This window comes from Nothobranchius furzeri, chromosome 5 (genome assembly GCF_043380555.1).
Source record: "Nothobranchius furzeri strain GRZ-AD chromosome 5, NfurGRZ-RIMD1, whole genome shotgun sequence".
NCBI classification, from domain to species: Eukaryota; Metazoa; Chordata; class Actinopteri; order Cyprinodontiformes; family Nothobranchiidae; genus Nothobranchius; species Nothobranchius furzeri.
The window spans coordinates 79,602,621-79,623,925 of NC_091745.1; the positions used below are offsets into that span (position 1 = coordinate 79,602,621).

Here is a 21,305-nt window from a genome sequence, read left to right on the forward strand (position 1 = left end):
CTTAGGATTACTAGGCATGCTGCTGAGGAGGAGTAGAGGTTTTCCACAAACCAGGCGGACTGGATGCTGAACTTCTGCACGAGGAAAAAAACACAAGGGAAGAGAAAATCAGGAAAGCGAGTGATCCGAATATATGAGCTAAATAAAAGAGAGTCTCACCAACTGAGCAAAGTTAACACTGGGATTCACATCGGATGAAATGCTGCCAGAAGGAAAACACAATCCTCCTGCCTACGGAAAAAGAAACCATTAGTGCGTGCGTGTGCGTGCGTGCGTGCGTGCGTGCGTGTGTGTCCTACCAGGACGTTGGGAGAAGTACACACACAGGAGGTATTTATAAAGGTGGTCTGACATCGCTCGCATCTGAAAGACAGTTTTTGAAGATTATTCCTAATCTGACGCTTTGATCCCGTTGCTGGACGCGGATCTGCGTGACGTGGGGTTACCCGTCTCCTCTGATGTTGGGTACAGACAGAGCAGGGCTGTCATTGTTGCATGCCTCACATCTGGCCACTTCCAGGAGGTTGCCATTGACATCTCTTTCCACTGAAACAGAAACAAAACTTCATCTCTTTTTTACATCACATAATCTCTGCTATCACCTCTATGAGCTCAACGTGAAACAAGAACAACCGGCGGTAAAGATGGGCGACGTTATGTTCGGTGAGTTGCTGTCTTACCCAGGATGTTGCCAGTTGGGCACTGACACTTCCCCTGATCGCTGAGGCTTCCTGGACAGCGAATACATCCAAACCCATCCGTTGTGACTGCCTGGGAAGATAATCAACAGTCACAAACTAAAACACACACACGCTAACATGCTGTGTATTAAGTGGGGGATGCAATAATTAAGTAAATTTCAACGCACCGGCTTGCTCGTGGGGCATTGTTCGCAAGTGATGGACGCTTTATCTGAGGTGAGATTTGTGGTTTTGAACCCACTTTGGCAAATGCAGCTCAGCCCTGCAAAAGCAACGAGTTACGTGTGAGGAGGAGTCTCCTCCTAGGAGCAGCTTTATGTCCGTCTAACCTTAAAGCACGTGCACGAAGAATCAGTGACAAACAGAACAGACATTCTGGTGACATTAGCAGTAAATTATAGTAGAGAAACAAGGAAACCAGGAGAGAATCAAAACAGTTTTGTAACCATGATTGGCTTTTTGGTTATATGTGTAAATACAATAACATGTACTGAAAGCAATTATGCATTTTTACTGTGCTTGTTATCATGCAGACTCAATACCTCTGACATAAATTTGATAACATTTGGTTTGATTAATCTCATCAAAATGATTTTGCTGCAGTTGATGAAACTAAGTGAAATGTGCAGAGGTGGGCTTACCAATAGGCAACAGTAGGTGATCGCCTTGGGCTCAATCACTTCAAGGGCCCCGTGACACTTTAAGGCGTTTGAGATATTTATTTTCTTTCAAAAATCTAAAAAAGTTTTGGATGGGCTGAGGACCCCCCTTACCCGTGTCCAAGACAAGCCAGGATGCCCAACTCCATACACACAATAAATGTGACAGAGTTAAACCGTTTATATGGAGTTTGGACTATAGTTATGTTATGTTATTGGGGTTTTATAAATCTAACTTTTACAAATAAAATATTGCTAACCTCACAACCTCAGCGCAGACAAAATTGTGTGGACCCCCTTGGGAGTCCCAGACCCCAGTTTGGGACTCACGGGACTAGGCCATAGCAATGGATGTGAATGACTGATGAGCAAGTTTGTCATCTGATGCAAATAATAATAATAATAATAATAATAATAATAATGGGTGAAAGAATTAAGCAAAGAGGAAGTGAAGCTATTCAAAGGACTCTAAAAAGTAAAAGAAGCAGGAAGCGAGTGAAAAGGTTGTGGCAACACGGTCACATAAGAACATCTGGACGCTGCGGTGCTAATGCTGCAAACGAAAAGCAGAAGTCACAGCTGGCTCCAGCGCTTTTTTCTAAGTAAGGATCGAAAAAAGGTTCAAGACAACAGCTGCAGAGGCCCGCGTGGCTTTGTCTGCCTTGGGCCCCCAAACTGCTTAGGTCCGCCACGGGAAATGTGTCTTTGTGACAGGATTACTTTTATCACTGAGACTGTAAACAAAACACCGTAACGCCGCCCTTACTTTCACTGGCTCAAAAGTATTTTATGTACCTTTTAATCAAGACTCGGTGTTTATTCAGTTCGTAGTTTTTGCTTTTAACCACGTCCAACCAGTTTCTGTAAGACACAATGTAAGGAAGCAAGCTAACAGTTAGCCCCTCGCAGCTATTTAGAAGTTTGCGTGATGGACCGCTTCACTCCTTTTATAACATTTAAAAGTAAAAACAGTAAGACGTTTTTTTATTTTGTTTTATTATAATCATTTGTGACACGGCTAAAGCAGGCATGATTGTGGTGAAACCGACCTGTTGTGCTCTGGCGCTGATTCGAACCGCACTTTGCGCAAGACAAACTTGATGTATCAAAAAATTCTTCCTCGCCACAATCCGAGGGCGCCTCCAGGGGGATGATAAACTGCTGACAGCAAAACAAATGAGTGTTTATTAAAAAGAATAATGCTAAGAGCACCGTGTGTCCGTTAAAAACAAAAACAAGCGTCCCCGTCGCCATGGCAAAACAACGGTCCTCCTTTTTACCCACAAGTCTCTGCGATGCGCGATGACGTTTGCTAACGTGTCTGCGTGCGTCGGCCCAAAATTATGAAGATAGATAGCGCCCCCTACCGACCAAACTAACGATAGATGATGATGATGATGATGATGATAGATAGATAGATAGATAGATAGATAGATAGATAGACAGATAGATAGATAGATAGATAGATAGATAGATAGATAGATAGATAGATAGATAGATAGATAGATAGATAGATAGATAGATAGATAGATAGAAAGAAGTTAATGGTTACTTCTGGCTTATTTGGTTTAGTTTGTTTTTATTTTAGTAATTTATAAATTTATTGTTGAATCTGAACAAATTCGTTTTTCTTGTTTAAAACTAAAATAACTTTCTAAAACATTTCCGTCTCTGTGTGTTGTAATATTGGGTTTATATCTGTGTTTGATTAGAAAACATAGAATAGTCATAATTTCTAACTAAATACATCTATTTGATATAAACTATTATCTACTTGTTTTATTTTTAATTTACCTGTTTTAATTTTATAGTAAGTAAATTGTATTTGTACTCATCACAGACAGAAAATCACAAAGTGCTTCACATAGATCAAAGCAAAATAAATAATAAACAAATAAGTGAACAAGTATACAAATAGTCATAAATTAAAATTAGAAAATCGAAGTCATAAAATCATACAATACCATAAACAAATGATGATTACAATTTTGAGTTATATAAAAAAGAAAATAAAAGATTTAGGTAAAAGCAGCTTTAAATAAAAGGGTCTTTAGCTGTTTTTTTTTAAGTGTCCAGACTGTCAACGCAAGTAAGGATAAAGGAAGATCGTTCCAGAGTCGGGGTGCAACAGTCTGGAAGGAGCGATCACCTCGACTTTTCTATCTGGTCTCTGGAACTTCTAGAAGGTTCTGGTGGGTGGACCTGAGGGCTCGGGTTGGAGCATAAAGCTTTAACAGTTCGGTAATATAGGGAGGAGCTTGACCATGTAGAGCCATGAAAGTTATAGTCAGGAGTCTTAAATTAACTCTAAAGCTAACGGGTAACCAGTGCAGAGACATCAGAATAGGAGTGATGTGTGCTCTTCTGTTTACTCCAGTTAGGAGCCTCGCTGCAGAGTTCTAGATCAAATGAAGGTGGTCAATATTTTATGTTTGTTTATTTGTATTGGGTATTTTTAAATCTGGGAACCACCTTTGACAACCTCCTGAAATTTTCTGCTAACACAGAAGAGATTCTCAGAAAGTGCCACCAACGGTTATTCAATTCAATTCAAAAATACTTTATTAATCCCAGAGGGAAAATGATTGCTGTAGTAGCTCAGAATAATAATAATAATCAAGTCGTCAAAGAGGTGTTGTATATTACAATGGCTGTTGGCAGGAAGGATCTCCAGTAGCGGTCAGTGTTGCAGCCAAACTGAAGAAGCCTCTGACTGAAGACACTCTTCCGTTGTCGGACAGTCTTGTGAAGAGAATGCTCAGGGTTATATCTCCTTAGGAAGCTCAACTCCTTTGGAGTCAGCTCCTCAGTCATGATGACCTTTTACTGTGCCTTCCTGGAAAGCATCATGACCTTCTCCATCACTTGCTGGTTCTACTCTCTTAGCCTCCAGAACAGGAACCGACTGCAGCACACTGCATCAGTGTGCTCCAACATTGTTGGCCTGCCTGTCAGAACTCTTGCTCAGGTTTTCTATCAACAAGCCCTGAGACAGGCAGCCAAAATCCTCCACAACCCCTCTCACGTTCCTCAGCCCGCATTTCAATGGCTCCCCTCTGGGCGACGCCTACGCTGCACTTCCTGCAAGACTGAGAGGAGGAGAGCCACCTTTGTCCCCAAAGCCATTCAGCTCTTTAACTCCAGCAGATAAGATCAGACCATCCCCCGATAATCCCTCTCCTTGGGCTCTCCATATATTTAACTTTTATACAGACGACACTTTAGTCACTTTATTCACTTATTCAGTGATTTTTGCATATTCAAGTTACAGGGTTGCCTGCTGAAAGACAAAAAAAACTGCTGACTCATTCAGAAACTATGTACTCCTGTTGCCAGGCAGACTATTTCACAACCCCCACAACTTATCAGCATACCAAAGCTGGAAGGAAAGAAAGTCCTGAGACATTCTTTAAGGCAGGATTACTTAAAAAGGAACATTAAAGTCAGTAAATACTTTAAAAACCTAACAATTTGGCAGACTACTTTATCCAAAGCAACATACAATTATTCACCTAATGTGCATGTTGTGATCTATGGGGGAAACCAGTAGCCTACTGAACTAGACCTAATTCCGGCTTTGCAAAGTTTATTTTGTGTGTATTTATATAGTCTTGCTTGCCAGGCTAGGATATCAGAGTACCTGGAGGAAACCCATGCATGCATGGGGAGAACATGCACCTCCATGCAGAAAGGCTGCAGCCGAGTTTCGAAGCTGCAACCTTCTTGCTGCAGGGCAACAGTAACAACTGCGCCACCACCCAGCCCCTATCGCCCTCTGTGGCCAGAATTTTTCACTTGCATCTTCAGACTGGTGGGTGTGTTGGGACTGTTTCTACAGTCATTGGCTGGAACATGTTGGAGATCGTGAACACAGTTGAGTTGTTTAATTTGGTAATGAATTGTTCCTGTAGACACCAAGGACGGCTGGGGAGACATTTAGATTTGGGTGTTTAAAAGACAAACGCACAGCGAGGAGATATGTTTTGCTTTTGTTCTTCAAACGGACACTGTGAGGTGCTAAAAGCAAACTGAACCGCATAGTTCCCCTTCAAGAGTAATCCTTCAACGGTAGTAAATTTCCCTCGTTGCCACTAGAGGACGTAAAATACGTCATACTCATTTTGTACTCCTTCAGCTTGCTGCTGATACTTCCTGCTTTTGGATTTATCTTGTGTTTTCACAAGATCAAAACGCATTAATTCTTATTAAAACCAAAATTACCATTTTAAAATTTCAACAAATCCCTTAGTGTGTAGTTGGGCATCTATCTTAAAGGGCAAGTCACTCCAAATCAACATTTTTTTTGTTGATAAACTATACAAATGAGTGTCTGATCCTGCTGTTGGCAAATGCAGTCAATAATTCAGCATTTTAGTTCTTCTTAGTTAAAATTTAAATGTTCTGCCTAAAACTGTCAGTGTTGTGCCGTTGTCAGGTAAAAACTCTGCACAGCATTTGAATTTAAATCTGCCATCGCTATTGGCTAAGAGGTACACTATGATGTTAGATGGTACAATATGATGTCACAATGTCATGAGTGTGTGTATTTGTTAGTGGCTCTGCCCTCTTCAAATCAAATCACTTTTATTGTCACGTCACATGTGCACTGGTACAGTACATGCGAGTGAAATTCTTGTGCGCGAGTTTCACAGCAACAGTTGTGCAAAATACAATAACGTAAAAACAAGCAAAATATAAAAATGGCTAATCTAAGTAATAATATTTATAGTATGTATCTTGTGTATCAGAGTATCTTGCTCGCAACAGCATTTGTTGCATTTTTCAAACAGGAAATGGGAGTTGAGCAGGAATCTGGTAGGGGGTGACTTGCTCTTTAAAATAATAGTTTTGTATGTTTGATTAGAAATTGCTAGTCAAATTTTGTAACAAAATATTTTTATTTGATATTAATACTTAAGAGTAAAATGCTTCTAAGTTGCATGCAGATGATGGCTTGTTAATACATGCCGTGTTAAACCGTTGTTTTCACCTTCCTAGTTAGTTCAGGCTGGAAATAAATCCAATTTTGTTTCATTTCTGTCCAGAACTTGCCCTCACTGTGACTCTCCACGTGTTTGAAATAAAAACAAAACAATTGCTGAGGAAACACGTGGGATAAAAGGGGGCTGGGTTGAATTCTACACTGCTTTCCATCCCATTTCAGCATTTTCTGCAAAGCTTCTTTCATCCTTTTTGCCACAGAGCAGACTCATGAAGGCAGCTTAAGACACAGGGCAGCAGCAGGGACGAGCACAGGTAAACAGACCAGGTAGGTAGGTGACGGATTTCTCTGTTGCAGGTCAACAATTCTGGAGTGCTGCAGGTCAGGCAGCTCTTGCTTCCTCACCTTTATTAATTCTCATTGTGAAATGTCCTTTTGCTCCCTGGACGCAGACGAGTCGGGTGGTTTCCCCCTCGGAGCGCTGCCACTTCCGGGGGTGACGCTAGCTGTGGGTTTTTTTGGGGGGGGGGGGGGGGGGGGGGGGAATTCGCAGGAGCACGTTTCTCTGCACGTTCCCGTCGTGATGACGAACTTCAGCAACAACAAACCTCACGAGACGAACCCTGGACCTTAAAACGACTAACGTGAGTACATGTTTGAGTTTTCCCGCCTTTCCTCTTGCGCATGTTTCCTCTTTTCCTATTCCTCGTTAATACTTCATAAACACTGATGTTCTGGGCTTTTCACCAGAGATTTGGAAAAAATCACCCACGCCCTCAGCCTTCACGAGAAAATGACCGTGATCCTGCTCCTGCGAGGCTTGCATGTGGAAGCAAGCACAGAAGACATACGGTCATTCTTCAGTTCTCTGCACATACCTGATGGAGGAGTTTACATCGTTGGAGGAAGTCTGCGAGAGGCCTTTATTGCCTTCAGCACCGAGAGAGATGCACAGCTGGCCATGCGTCGAACCGGAAGTGCTCTCAAAGGGTCTCCAGTGACTCTGCACATAAGCAGCATGGCAGAGCTGGAGCAGAAGCTCAAGTCGTTGTTAAAGAAGAAATCACACCCAAATTCAGCTGGTCACGTCACGACAAGCCCACGCGAAGACAGAGCTGGTGAAGTTTCATCACCTGTCTACGATCAGCAGGAACAGCCCAGATCGAATACACCAGACGTGCAGCCTATGGATGCCAGTACCGCTTTTTATCTCGGCATGTGTACGGTCCTTCAAGGTCTCCAGACAAGTGCTGCAGAGGCGAAAACGCCCGAGCAGACCTCCAACTCAAGGCCAGGCTATGTCAGGCTGTTTGGTCTGCCAGCTTCAACGTCAAAGGTGGACATCTGCCATTTTTTCCAAGGACTGGCAGTACAGGAAGCCATCGTAAATGTGAAGTTGGGAGTTAATCACGGTTGCCTCGTGAAGTTTGCAAAAATGCGAGATGCATATGCTGCCCTTGGCTTCAACGAACAGTCACTGGGCTCCATCTGTGTCCAGGTACGTGGAGCAGATGAGAAAATGTGGAATGGCGCTCTCCAGGAATGTGGAAAGCGTTCTGATTTTCAAACAATCCAGAAACCTGACCAACACGGCGTTAAGGAGAGTGACAAGAGGGATTCTGTTCCTGCTCAGCAGCAGCAGCTCAAGAGAACTCCAAAGAGGTTTCAGCTGAAGCCATCAAAGAGACCAGAGCTGGATGCTTCTAGGACTTCATCTAAAGATTACATAGTTATGGTGAAAAATCTTCCAGAAAACATGACAAAGACGGACATAAAACAACTGTTTGGATGTCCGAACATTCCACATAGAAACGTGCTCCATTTGCTCGACCACAGCAGCAACAGAACGGATCAGGCTTTCGTCATCTTTAACTGCCACGAGGATTTTGAGTATGCCATCAACCTCTCAGGTTGCCACGTGGGCTCTGGTGCCATTGAAGTCCTGTCAGTCACTAGACCAGTCATGAATGAAAGGCTCTTCAAAAGCCATCGAAGGATTCGGAGTTCCCGTCTTAGAGATCCTAGAAAATGCAGACAGAGACCTGAAACCAACAAAGAGCTCAGCCCACACTTGGACCAGACCTCTCAAGTGTGCATCTTTGTTAGGAACATGCCAGCAGATGTTCCGAGGAATAAAATCAAGAGCCTATTCCGCCAGTTTGAGGTGAAGAAAAACATCGTTCAACTACATGACCGCGATGGTAACGGTACCGGTGAAGCCGTGGTTACGTTTCCTTCAGAACAGCTAGCTGCTCAGGCTCTGAAGATCCACGGAAGACCGTTCCTGGGGAGTCAAGTTCTTCTTACCCTCATAAATGTCAAGCAAAAGCAGGACATCCTGGCCAAAGCTTGAGGAATGTTGTTGACTCGTGCAGTTGCTTTGGACATTTGAAGAAAATAGCTTTTGCAAGAAAATGTGAATAATTTTCTACGTGTCACATTAAAAGACATTTTAAAACTGTGCATCTTAGTTTTTCTATTAAATCTGGAGACCGTTAAATACCTTTGTGACATTAAAGAGCAAGTCACCCCCTACAATAAACTTACTTCACTCCCACTTCATGTTTGAAAAATGCAACAAATGCTGTTGCTTGGCAGACCGAGAGGGCGGAGCCGCTAACAAATACACACACACACAGGCTCACGACAGCATTGTGACATCATAATGTACCAGTTTACATCATAGCATACCTCTTAGCCAATAGCGGTGGCAGATTTAAATTCAAATACAGTGCAGAATTTTTCCCTGACGACGGCGCAACACTGACAGTTTTAGGCAGAATATTTGAATTTTAACCAAGATGCACTAAACTGCCAAATTATTGACGACACGTGTCTGCAGCATGATTAGACACTCCTTTATATAGTTTATCAGCAAAAAAAAAAGTGATTTGGTGGTGACTTGCTCTTTAAATAAGTCCACCGGTTCAGATGCAGTCATGTTACTGAAATGAATGTGTTTAAAGTAATTTAATATTCAGGTACGTAGAAGCACTGCCGCCCACAGGGCTAAACCAACACACATTTATTACAGGTACTGAGTACATTGCATCACTGAACAGGGAATTTTTTATTAATGTATAAAAAAGTAAAAGTTTAACCAAAGCAAACTAGTCATTTTGCGTATTTCCAAATGTTCAAGTTAAAACAACAGAACTAAAGAGACCTCCCCCCCCCCCCCCCCCAAACTTCGGGACAGCCACCAACGTTGTGCGCCATGCCTGGGTCATCATTTATAATACCTGGCTGGACCATCAGAATACCTGGATGGACCTGCAAACAGACAACTCCGTATTAGTCTGATGGACATGAAAGATAATGCAACCGTATTTTAGTTGTGTTCTTCTGGCAGTTTTCATAAAAAACTAACAGCAAGGACACGGTAGGGTCAGGGAGGGGGGCGGGGCATGGCACTGAGCCTGGCGGGTGGGCAAGCAAAGCTTGGCAGGCTGCCACCCTGTTCTTTACTTCCTATTTGGTTTGTTTTCTGTTGTTTTTCAGGTGAAAATGAAAGACTTGGACAGATAAACTAAATCTGAGACTTGTTGCTTTCGTACCTGAGAGACTGGTCGAGTATTGGCCATCGTCGCCTGTTGACACGCTGTTAAGATCTGAACCCTGAGAAGAAAAGTACATTCAAACTCTCCACTTGCATCCAAAACTTAGAAGTAAAAATCTCCGGTTTTGTTCATTACATTTACTAGTTCCTACAAAAGGAAGATCAGTTTTTAAATAATGAGCCTGATGTTTTTTTTTAAAGATCATACCGATGACACGGTTCTCAGTCGGTACTCCATCAGTACATCGGTCAGTTTCTGTGTCACCTTCAGCACCAGCTGTGCATCACTCTCGCTCTCGATCTGGAAAGTATCCTAAAAACAACAATCAGAAGTTGATTAACCAAATGTAGATTTGCAATTTCAATGCGAAAGAAGCTTAGAGTGGGAAAATTTACCAGGTATGCGAGTAGAGTGTTAGGAAGGCTGCTGTGCTCTATGGCACCTCCCCTGTCCATTGGTCCATCCTTAAAAGTGACCCCCGCCTGGGCACCAGCTCTTCCACCATCCGGGCCAAACCCATTTCCACCCCCGGGTGGAAACTGACCCATATCATCTGTGAAGGGTCCTCGATTCCTACTGGATTCAGGGAAATGACCTCTGGATGCATAATCTCCAAAACCAGGCCTTTTATATTCTCCTGGATAGTCAGCGAATGGACCGCCAAGAGGGGGAAGTCTTGAGTCCTGGAACCTGGGACCTGCAAGAGGATTTTAATTCAACATAGGTATGCTAATTAGGAAAACTTCCACACTTCTTTTTGAGAAAGCATCCATTACATGGAAGGGGTACTCACCAAGAAGCGGTGCGATTGGTCTGATTACTGGTGGCGGCACAGGTTTAGGAGCAGCTGAACCTGTGAGTCGATCAAAAGCAAATGCAGTTTTCATGCTGGCAATATTTACAGAATTCAATTCAATTCAAATTCAAAAATACTTTATTAATCCCAAAGGGAAATTGATTGTCGGTCAAGAAGTCTGCTAAAGTTAGTTTTCTACAGCAGGGAAAAACGTCGTGAACTTCAAGTCCAGCGAGCATGTTGCTAATGAAGGAAAAAGACCTCTGCTCAGATCACACAGCAGGATAAATGTGCTAATGTTTGACCCGCTCCTCTACTTTTGACGATCTTAAGGTTGCGTCCAATTACCACAACGGCTCTGAAGCCCTTTTCAGATAGACATTCTGGAACATTTGCGGACAATTCAATCCGTTTTTTAACCGGAACTGTGTTTTCAGACACACCACTTTTGTACCGGAACTTGTCCTTTCGGCTGCGTTCACACGGGGGGGGGGGGGGGGGGGGGGGGTCGGACTCATGTTAAGAAGAAGAAAATATCATTTCTATAGCGCCTCTCAAGATAAAAATCACGAGGCGCTTAAGCATAATTCTGCGCACACGAAGACGCATAAGAGACCTGGATGATGAAGCTCAATGGTTAAAGGAATCACTGAAGCGGTGTGAAGCGCTCCGTCGCGCGTCTAGACGGTACCGTAGGAGGCGAGCTGCCGTGGTTCGCCGCATGCTACAGCAGCGGGCTATCTAGGTGCGCACAGCGCCCCCCGGTCCCCTCCTCCTCCCCCTCCCCCTTGTCCGGAACTCTACCTCACCAGTCTGAAGCAGCCACCCTGTCCGTAACAAGTCCGGACCTGTCACTAGGGGCTTCGTCCAGATAAATTCCGGAACACGTTATCCGGATGTTTGTATTCAGACACAAAGGTCTTACGGACAGAGTCCGGAACATTTCCGTGTTTCATGGCCTGTCTGAAGGGGGCTTAAAGGTAATCAGATCAGATAATTTTATTAGGTTCAAGTGGTCTGGTCCACTCGGAAGCAAGTCAGTGTTGCTTTGATCATAAATCTGGCCTTTTAAACACGTCGGACTGTCTCCGTCTCATTTTCAAGGACAATGGTGCATGCTGCTTAGCTAGGAAGCGAGGTAACAGAAGCACAAACACGACCGTACTCCACAACGATTGTTTCTGCAAAAGTCACCGTCTTGTGAAACAACCCATCTGTCTGGGGAATGTTTGTGTACGAAATCGATTTGTGTGAAGTACTTGCCAGATTTGGTATACTCTGAACTTTTATGAGGTCTTTAGCCCGGATCACACGGTGCGATTTTTGGCCGTCTTTGCCAAACCCTCGTCCTGAGCAGAACGGTGAGAAAAACGGTCACTATCGGGGTGATCTGCATACATCTGTGCACCATGCTGCGAACGTCCCGTCTGACCGGCTCTACAACGGCTTTCTGAGGCGTCTCAGGACCAAATCAGCCTCCGACAGTCTACAAGGATGCTTGAAAACCTACGATTCCTGTCTGCAACCGACCAATGAAAACACACCTTTGGGACGCTGCAGCAGCAAGACTCCGCCTCTCTGAGCTTTGGTTTCAATTTATGTTTAAAATGCGGATTATAAACTACACACCAGTTTTAGTTAACAGCCCAGGTTAAACCGGCGTTCTACTAAAATAACTAAACTACCTGCCAGACCATCAGATAAACTGAAAACCGTGATTCTGTGATCCGTGAGAGCCGAGAGGAGACGAGCTCACAAACATAAAAACCATGAGATCCCTTTGCTGTTGGTGGAAATCTCACGTGTTCAGCTGATGAGGATGCTTCAGCAGCGTTTCGCTGCAGAGGGACAGCGGGTGTGAGCGGTCACGGAGCCGAGCCGTCAGACAGAATTCACGGCTAAAGTTTAGATGTTGCAGTGATCTGTGACAGATGGTTACTCCTCTGTAGTTTAGTGGTTCTCGTGTACAAAAGAGAAGGATGAAAGACCAGCAGACAGATCAGCTGTTTAGCTGGAAGACGGGAAAAGGAGACCCGCAGCCGGAGTCTGACGCCAAAGCGAGGGTTTTAAAAAGGAAGCTTCATCTTTGAGGAAGAAGAGTTGGGTCATGAACTGATGCTAAAGCTAAGTGTTTTTATCTTTTCAGCTTCGTTTTGGTTAGCGGTCTGCTTAGTGACGTATGCTTCGGGAGGTGCGTTCATGACGCTGCTTGACCTGCTGGAGGGAGACGTCGTGCCGTCTGCCTCACTGAAACCTTGCCCCGTACAGCGTTCCACCTCTCTGGAGTTCTCAGTGTGACGTGAACGATCCTGTGCGACAGCCAAGAATCACACAGGTTGATCCGGGCTTTGAGCTTCGAAAACTGTTTATCAAATTAAAAATCCTGTCATGTGACCCAGGCCATCAACCTGATTTCTATTCGCTGTCAGCTTGAGTGAAGGCGCGCAGCAGGGTTCATCTAAACCTCATTAAAAAGAAAAACTATTTTTATGTATTTAACTGATGTTTAAAGTCCTGTTGCAGAACTCACTGGTGCCAACGGCTCGAGCGGCACTGGGTAAAGCCACGATCTTAAACGCATGCTTCCAGAAACAAAAACTTACGGAATCCTTTGAAAGCCAGAACATCACACGGCTCCTTTAGAATCACCTAAAATTAACGAGAAACAAACACAAAACCATCATGTGTCGTTTACAGGAAACCCACGGCAAAAACACGGTTCAATAAAACTCCAAATAAAGTTTAATTTGTTTTCTCAATTTTACCGACGGAGGTCGCTACAACAGGGTACCCGCGGGTCCTTGAAAAGTTAAATCTGGCTCCCTTAAATCTGCAGACACCTTGTATGCCGTTTCTTGTTCCTGCCCGTCTGCGTTAGTATGACGACCCAGTCCGGGCTCTCAGGAAGTGTGCCAACATTGTGGGATCCAAATTCTAGAACAACAGCGTCACTGTATCCAATTTAGCTTTTCCCACCATGCTGGCTCTCCGTTTCACACGGATGTCGGTTTGGCTCTGTGTACGCCTCTGACGCCGGCTCCACTGAGTAGCAACAAAGCCCATACCTCATTTAAACTAACCCCCAAATTCCACTACCTCCGCTCCGGTCCGCCCCCGCCTTCCGCAGCCGCTCGCTTCCAAACTCAATTTTTACTGCTACCCGCTCTACAACGGCTCCGCTCCGGTGCGGAGACCTGAGGTGCGCAAACAGGCATGCGCGGGATTTTCGAGATCTGGCGATACAGTCCGAGCAATAAACGCGGAAGTTAGATCCAAACACCCGTTGTGTGGGAGAAGCATCGAAATGAACTGTTTAATCTGCCCATCATTTGTGTTGAGAGATCAGCAGTGTTTGGATCAACAAAGGGTGACTACTTTGATAGTAGAAACTGTATTTATGGCTTACTTTTGTGCATTTAAAGTTCAGCCGCCATTGATAGTTGTTAAAAGTTGTTAAACCTGTGCATATGAAACAAAAAACGCCTTTTGTTTATCGATTTATTGTGAAAAACGGAAATTGTGCTTGCTCCTTTTCCTGTTGGGCCGTTGTGATTTCTGTCCATTTACTGCGGAGGTGCTCCGGCGTCCGGCGAAAATAGGATCGATTCTATTTTTGCCGGACGCCGGAACAGAGGGCGGCGCACGGCCGGAGCACGGCCGCAGTAGTGGAATTGCTCTGATTGACTACAACGGGACCGATTTTGCTCCGGCGTTCGTGTCGGAGCGGAGGTAGTGGAATTTGGGGGTGAGGCTTGGTTTATGCTTGACGCATTTACTTTCCGCTTGGTGATGCGGCTCGCGGATGGAACGCGCTTCACAACTCGCAGCGTTTATGGTTCGTGCGGCTCGTCTCTGCGGTGAGCCAATATTCTCCCAAACTGTAGGGGGCAGCATGGAGCTCTACGGCATGCATCCAACACTACACCATAGTAGAAGTAGAAATGACTGTTTACAACATGGCATTCCAGCATTTTTAACAGCGTCCTCGTCTTTTCCGACAGTGCGAGCTATTTCTCTCCAAGAATTATTAACAACATGTTGATCACGGTGATCTCTGAGGGCTGAATCATACAAATGTCTGTATTTACCAACCTCTGCCATACTAGTTCTTGCCGGTCCGCCATGTTTTTCCGCGTCCGACTGTCCGCGTAGTTGGAAAATTTCCTAGGTGGGTTGTGTGGAAAGTTTGGGCCGTGCGGAGGCGCTGTGGAGGGGCGCGGTTGTTAAAATGACGCAAGTTTGCCGCGCGGAGCCGTGCAAACTTCGAGGACGCGTCAAGCATAAACCAAGCTTAAGGTGCATCGATGTGCAACACGGGCTTCTGATTCATGAGCACACGGACAGTTTACCGTAAAAGGGCACATTCAGCTAGTTCTAGACACCTGATAGAACTAGTTAAAGCCACGGTACCGAGTGCCACTTACTTTAATTTGCCCCCTCTCCTCTGCCGTGTCCACCTCAACAGCAGTAGCTCTGAGTGAAGCTTTAAGTGACGGGTCTTTAACAACAGCTTCTTCTTCAAACGTAATCTTGTCAGCGTGGTTCTTTTTCTGTGAAATGCAGTATGTTATAGGAGTACATCCGTTACATAAAGCCTTTGGTGTCAGACTTGAGAAGAAAAAAAAAAGCAGTACTTGCCATATATTTGTAGCAATGCTTCCAGCCTTTGACATGATCGATAATATCATGCTGCAAACAGGACAAGAAACAGAGTTTGCACTGGTAGTGCGGTTGGACCGACTTGCTGGGACTGCGGTATTCCCAAACAAAATTAAGGCCTGCAGACATCACATGTTTAGTTGGTTATTTTTTATTATTTTGAAACAAGAGAAGGACCAACAGACGCACATGAAGAGGGGGCATCAACTTACCAAGGATCCCTGTGACCCCCCTTAACAACTTGCTCAGAGAGGGCATCGTTTGGACAGAATTCCCTCGTGTGAACACTGAGAACAAATAACCATGATCAGGCCTTGAGGAACACCTAAAAACTGCAAGACTAACCATGTTTAAGTCGAGGTCAACTCGTCACTCTGACGTAGATCTCTTGGGAGAAATGTGCAACGGTAACGCAGCAGGAAGAAAGACGACACTGGAGGTGTGTTTTGATTTAATACAACTTGTAGCAGTTGATGAACACACGATTTTATTCTTCGTATAAGAGCCGATCATTGGTAGACCAAGTCCTCGTGTCCTTTTGAGACCTGGGAGAGGAATGAGAACAGTCCTGGTACCCCCCATTTGGTCCAGAGTGGTCTGTAGGACACATAACTACGATGCTCTGCTTCTTACCGTCTCCAGGGACAGAACGAAGCAGTCCAATTTCAAAACTACTTCATAACGTTGACTATGACTAACAAAGTAGCCAGTGATACAGACAACTGATTAAACCTAAACACTGCACTCAGAGGGGGTTAAACCAGCACCCCAACTCAACATGAGCATTTAGCTTGTTGCTTACAGATGCAACTGTGTAGGAGAACGGATGGTTTGGTTTAAACGGACCGTCACATCAACAGGTCAGTTGTGGCCATTTTTGCAAGACCAAAAGCTGCGAGCACCCTACTCTCCGAGGGCCCACCAAGAGGTGAACATGTCACCACTTGCTCCATGAAGCAGGAAGTTAAGGTCCCACGCTTCAACTTTCATGCCCGGAAGTGGCGCCATGAGTAATCAAGACTTACCTATGTCAGCAGAGTGCTGCAGATTCCTTTTCTGTCATCAGAGGGAATAAACCCACGAGAAGGGGGGAGAGAGAGATACAGGCGTTAGTGACAAGATGACACATGAACTCCTTGTCCATGTCCAAAACACCGTACACGCTACAGAGCCGCCATTTCCTCATGCGCAACCTCCGCATTAAGCAGAGCCAGCGACAGGAAGGAGTGCACAGGCGCTCTACGGTGTCGTCAACCGACTGCTCTAAATTCTCATCGAATGAGAACAGCATCAGTTTGTCACTGCTTTAAAAGAGAAGAAGAGTTATTACACTTTTAATAACGTGTGAAAGCGTCTGTGGCTGCATGAAAGAGCAAGACCTATATGCCCCTTTTCTTCAGGCCAGTCTAATGTTTTGGTTGTTAATCATAATTTGGTGGAAAACACCACAGAAAAATGAACGTGCGTGCTCCAGCATATGAGGGGGACGATTACTGCTGCCATTGTGTGGTCTTAGCTAAACTTCTGCTCATCTGAGTCCAGTTGGGTCACAAACATTCCTGACAGTGAGATTACAAATTGCCAGGGTCTGCGACTTTTCATTTGAACCAGTAATTGTCTTTATCTAGCATAAATAAATGAACAGGATTTCCACAATGAAAGAAACTCCCCATACTTCTCATTTTGGAGCACGCAAAGAGGAATCTCACTCCTCTGCCTCTCAGGAAAGGTCGACTTCAAAGTACCGTAGAGGAGGGTCTAGCCGATAGGGTTCCCGGTGGGGGGCGGACTCCACCAGAGCTGCTTTTTGCCACCGGTTCTGTTCTAGGTGCAGTGTTGGGTGGAGGGTGGCAGGAGGATCTGTCCTGATTTCCAACCCCAGGTTGGGGCAAGTTCCTACCTCAAGAACAGTTTAAGTATCGTGGGATCTTGTTCACGAGCGAGGGAAGATTGACGTGCAGATCGGGGCGGCGTTGGAAATGAGCTAAGCCAGAATGCAAAGCTCTCCATTTATTGGTCAACCTATGTTCCAGTCCTCACCTATGGACACCTTGTGGAAGAAGTATGTCAGGTATGTCTCGTTGGCAGAAGGGTTGACTCAACCCAGGATACGCGGTAGGGATTACGTCTTTTGGCTGGCCTGGGTATGCCTTAGGGTCCAACCAGAGGAGCCGGTAGAGGTTGAGGAGTTTGGGCTTCCTAGTTTAGACTGCTGCCCCAAAGACCAGGATTCAGATAAATGGTTGAGGACAAGTATTAGTAACCCAAAGCTATTCAAGTCAGGGAAATTATCTCCTGAATCACCCTTTAACCCTGACAAATCTCAAAATTAGGAGCTACCATGGTTTATTTTTGGTAAACATACAGCTGCAAGAAAAAGTATGCCAACACTGTGGAATAATATGGACTTTTGCACAAATTGGTCTTAAAATCTGATCTGATCTTCATTCAAGTCACAACAATAGACGACCACAGTCTTCTTAAACTAATATCACACAAAAAACAACATGTTTCCATGTTTTTATTGAACACACACCATGTAAACATTCAGTGCAGGTGGAAAACGATTGTGAACAGCTTAGACTAATGATATCTCCAAGAGCTAATTGGAATCAGGAGTCAGCCAAACTGGAGTCCAACCAATGAGATTTAGAGGTTTGTTAAAGTTGCTCTTCCGTATATGAAAACCCCACAAACACCAGTTTTGGGTTTTCTTTTCCTAAGAAGCATCGCCTGATGCGAACAATGCCTCACACAAAAGAGCTCTCAGAAGACCTACGGTCAAGAAATGTTGGACTTGCACCAAGGTGGAAAGGGTTTTAAAAGTATCTCCAAGATCCTTGATGTTCATCCGTCCACTGGACAAATCGTCTATAGAGAAATTTTAGCACTGTTGCTACTCTCCTGGAAAGATGACTGCAAGAGCACAAACGCAGAACGCTCAATGAGGTGAAGAATCCTAGAGCATGCCAACATCCCTGTTGGTGAATGTGTGATACGTAAAATACTAAACAAAAAGAGTTCATGGGAGGACACCACTGCTGCCCCCCCCAAAAAAAGACCACTGCTGCATGTTTAAAGGTTGCAAAAGAGCACCTGGATGTTCCGCAGAAGTGCTGTTTAAATATTCTGTGGACAGATGAGACCAATGTTGAGTTGTTTGGAAGAACCACATAACACTATGTGTGGAATAGAGGCACAGCACACAAACATCAAAACCTCATCCCAACTGTGAAGCATGGTGGTGGGGGCATCATGGTTTGGGGCCTCTTTGTTGCATCGGGGCATGGACAAATTGCTATCAAAGGAAAAATTAATTCCCAAGTTTATAAAGACATTTTGCAGGGGAACTTAAGACCATCTGTCCACCAGCCGAAGCCCAACAGAAGATGGGTGATGCAACGGTGATGCAACAGGACAACGACCCAAATCATAGAAGTAAAACAACACCACAATGGCTTAAACAGAACAAAATGGGCCTAATGGAGTAGCCCAGTCAGAGTCCTGACCTCAACCCAATTGAGACGCTGTGGCATCACTGCAAGAAAGCGATTCACATCAGACTTCCCAAGAATATTGCTGAACTGATTCTGTAAAGAGGAACGGTCAAGAATTGCTCCCGACCCTTGTGCAGGTCTGATCCGCAACTACAGGAAACATTTGAAGTTGCTGCTGCCAAAGGAAGTTCAATTAGTTATTAAATCCAAGGGTTCACATACTTTTCTGTCAGGAACCTTGGTGTGACCTTTGACCCAGCTCTCACCCTGGATTCTCATGTCAGTTCTCTTGTTGGCTCTTCCTTCTTCCATCTCAGGAACGTTGCTAAGCTGAGTCCCATTCTGTCCCGCTCTGAACTTGAGACAGTTCTCCACACCTTCATCTCCTCACGCTTAGACTACTGTAACTCTCTTTTCACGTGTCTGAGCAGAACCTCCCTGAACCGTCTACAGGTGGTTCAGAACGCCTGTGCTCGGCTTCTGACCAAGTCCTCCAAACACACCCACATCACCCCGCTTCTCCTCCAGCTTCACTGGCTGCCAGTCAACTTCAGGGTTCATTTCAAGATCCTGGTTCTGGTCTATAGGGCCTTACATGGACAAGCACCATCTTACATTGGTGATCTTCTCAGTCCCTACACCCCCAGCAGGTCCCTGAGGTCCAGTGATCAAAGCCTACTGGTTGTGCAGCACCAGGCTAAAGGTCAAAGGTGACAGATCATCTGCTGATGTGGCCCCCAGACTCTGGACCTCTCTCCCCCTGAGCCTGAGATCAGTGGACTCAGTGGTCTCCTTTAAAAAGCAGCTGAAGACTCACTTGTTCAAGCTGGCTTTTGTATGACCTTCTTCACCTCTCTCTCTTTATTCTGCTCTCCCCACCTATTCCACCTTCCTCAGGATCCACTGGTTCCCCTCTTTCCTGTTCACTCTCTCTCTTTCTTAACATTTTTTCTTTTAAATCCCAATTGTCTATTTTTGCTCATTTTAAATATATTTTTAAACATTTTCTAAATGCTTTTGTATATTTTTACATTTTTTTGTTTTTGTGAAGCACCTCTTGATTTTTATCTTGAGAGGCGCTACAGAAATGATATTTTCTTCTTCTTTCCCACCTGCACTGTGAATGTTTACAATAGTGAATTCAATAAAACATGGAAACATAATTGTTAGTGTTGTATTAGTTTAGGCAGACCGTGATTGTCTATTGTGACTTACATGAAGATCAGATCACATTTTATAAACAATTTGTGCAGAAACACATAATCCCACTAAACTGTTTTTATTGCAACTATGTAGTGATGACGCAGATCACTACACAAACTGAAAATACACTTGCACTAAATATGCTTTCCACATTCCTCAAACTAACTAAAAGGGAAACTATTAGATTAAAGTGAAACTAACTTTGTAAACCTGACGCTAGAAAACACAAAACTCCTGGCCTCTGGTGACTAAATCAGGTGCTGGTCTGTCTGAATGCACAAAGGGAGAAGACTACATAACCTGGTTAAACAAGCAAATTCAACAGCCAACCAGCAAGGCTGTTGAGGTAATACAAGTATGTTAAACGTGAAAATTATGAAACCCACCTTTGGCTTTCTCTTTTTTACAGAAGGCTCTTTTTGAGCAGGAGGCTGTTCTTCAGACGCCAAATTCTCCATTTTCTCCGCTTGCTGCGATATGAACAGAAATTACTCGAAAGCAGAATACTTCTCAAAATAATGCAAGATAACTGCAACTCGATATGATCAGAAAATGCACGTTTTCATTAGAGGATAGAATGAAATACTACGAGTGAATGCTTTAGCAATTTCCTAACGTAGTGATTCACATACGTACGGCAATAAAACCTTCTGAATGTGATTTTAGCTTTCGTGTTTTGGAAAGTTAACGAAGTACTGCGAATTAGTCAGTCCAAGTAGTTGTGGAAATACACCAAGGGAAAAGAATCGGAAGCTTTTTCAGGACATTTTTGAAGTTTGTAAATGGCTATTCATTAAAATACAGTTCAAAATAAACGATTAGCATGATGCCTTGTGCGTTTTCACTAGGCCCCGCCAGACGTTGCTTTACAATTACCCGTTCAACATTACAGGTAAATAAAGTAAATCAAATACTATGTACGTAAATATTACTATTACTTAAAAAAACAAGACTTAACCAACCATTGCTGGAGGTTTTATTGCAAAACCAAACCCGGACAGTGTAAGACGAAGGTTTGCTACGCTTTCTTCCGTTAGTTTTATCCTGGGCCTAAAATCCTTTTCTAAGGGAAATGTGAGTACCAGGATTTCGCCTTTATAAAATATATATTTTTAATTATTTCAAATTAGTTAATCTCCACAAATAATTATTTTAAATGATTATGATTATATGATGTTATATTTCAAGAATCGTCCACAAATACAGGTAAATAGTGTCAGTTTTCTTTAAGGCACTTATGAAGACTACATGGTGCGTTTACTATGTTTACCGGGACGTACCGTAATAC

The 21,305-nt window shown here is 44.0% G+C and overlaps 3 protein-coding genes across 4 annotated transcripts in view; 1 reads left to right on the top strand and 2 right to left on the bottom strand.

Annotated features, from left to right (window-relative positions):
* The window catches only part of tmem67 (transmembrane protein 67), a 14,659-nt gene extending 11,961 nt beyond the window's left edge, over positions 1–2,698 (bottom strand). For both annotated transcript variants that reach the window (XM_015950613.3, XM_015950611.3), the window contains exons 1-7: positions 2,410–2,698; positions 869–963; positions 681–771; positions 447–546; positions 300–363; positions 160–231; positions 12–74 (exon numbers count right to left, since the gene is read on the bottom strand). In XM_015950613.3, the coding sequence (XP_015806099.1) occupies positions 12–74; positions 160–231; positions 300–363; positions 447–546; positions 681–771; positions 869–963; positions 2,410–2,614 (690 nt within the window). In that variant the 5' untranslated portion in view covers positions 2,615–2,698. The remainder of the gene's footprint in view (positions 1–11; positions 75–159; positions 232–299; positions 364–446; positions 547–680; positions 772–868; positions 964–2,409) is intronic.
* Positions 2,699–6,844: 4,146 nt separating this feature from the next.
* Positions 6,845–8,765, top strand: rbm12ba (RNA binding motif protein 12Ba). Its single transcript, XM_015950639.3, has 2 exons — positions 6,845–6,946; positions 7,053–8,765. The coding sequence occupies exon 2, from the start codon at positions 7,096–7,098 to the stop codon at positions 8,653–8,655; it is 1,560 nt and encodes a 519-aa protein (XP_015806125.3). The 5' UTR covers positions 6,845–6,946; positions 7,053–7,095; the 3' UTR covers positions 8,656–8,765.
* Positions 8,766–9,466: 701 nt separating this feature from the next.
* On the bottom strand, positions 9,467–21,085 carry si:ch211-197h24.6 (uncharacterized). The gene is made up of 12 exons (XM_015950648.3): positions 20,980–21,085; positions 20,404–20,487; positions 16,343–16,373; positions 15,530–15,604; positions 15,297–15,436; positions 15,083–15,208; positions 13,262–13,307; positions 10,656–10,715; positions 10,258–10,559; positions 10,070–10,174; positions 9,860–9,920; positions 9,467–9,575 (listed from the first exon to the last, which is right to left on the bottom strand). The coding sequence occupies exons 1-12, from the start codon at positions 20,980–20,982 to the stop codon at positions 9,532–9,534; spliced, it is 1,077 nt and encodes a 358-aa protein (XP_015806134.3). The 5' UTR covers positions 20,983–21,085; the 3' UTR covers positions 9,467–9,531.
* Positions 21,086–21,305: the final 220 nt, after the last annotated feature.

Bases quoted from the DNA above. Each gene is read 5' to 3' on its own strand.
- rbm12ba (XM_015950639.3), top strand. From the start codon at position 7,096: ATGACCGTGATCCTGCTCCTGCGAGGCTTGCATGTGGAAGCAAGCACA.
- si:ch211-197h24.6 (XM_015950648.3), bottom strand. The intron at 10,560-10,655 runs GTGAGTACCCCT...ATCCTCTTGCAG, and splicing joins ACCAATCGCACCGCTTCTTG to GTCCCAGGTTCCAGGACTCA. The intron at 9,921-10,069 runs GTATGATCTTTA...TTTTCTTCTCAG, and splicing joins GACTGAGAACCGTGTCATCG to GGTTCAGATCTTAACAGCGT.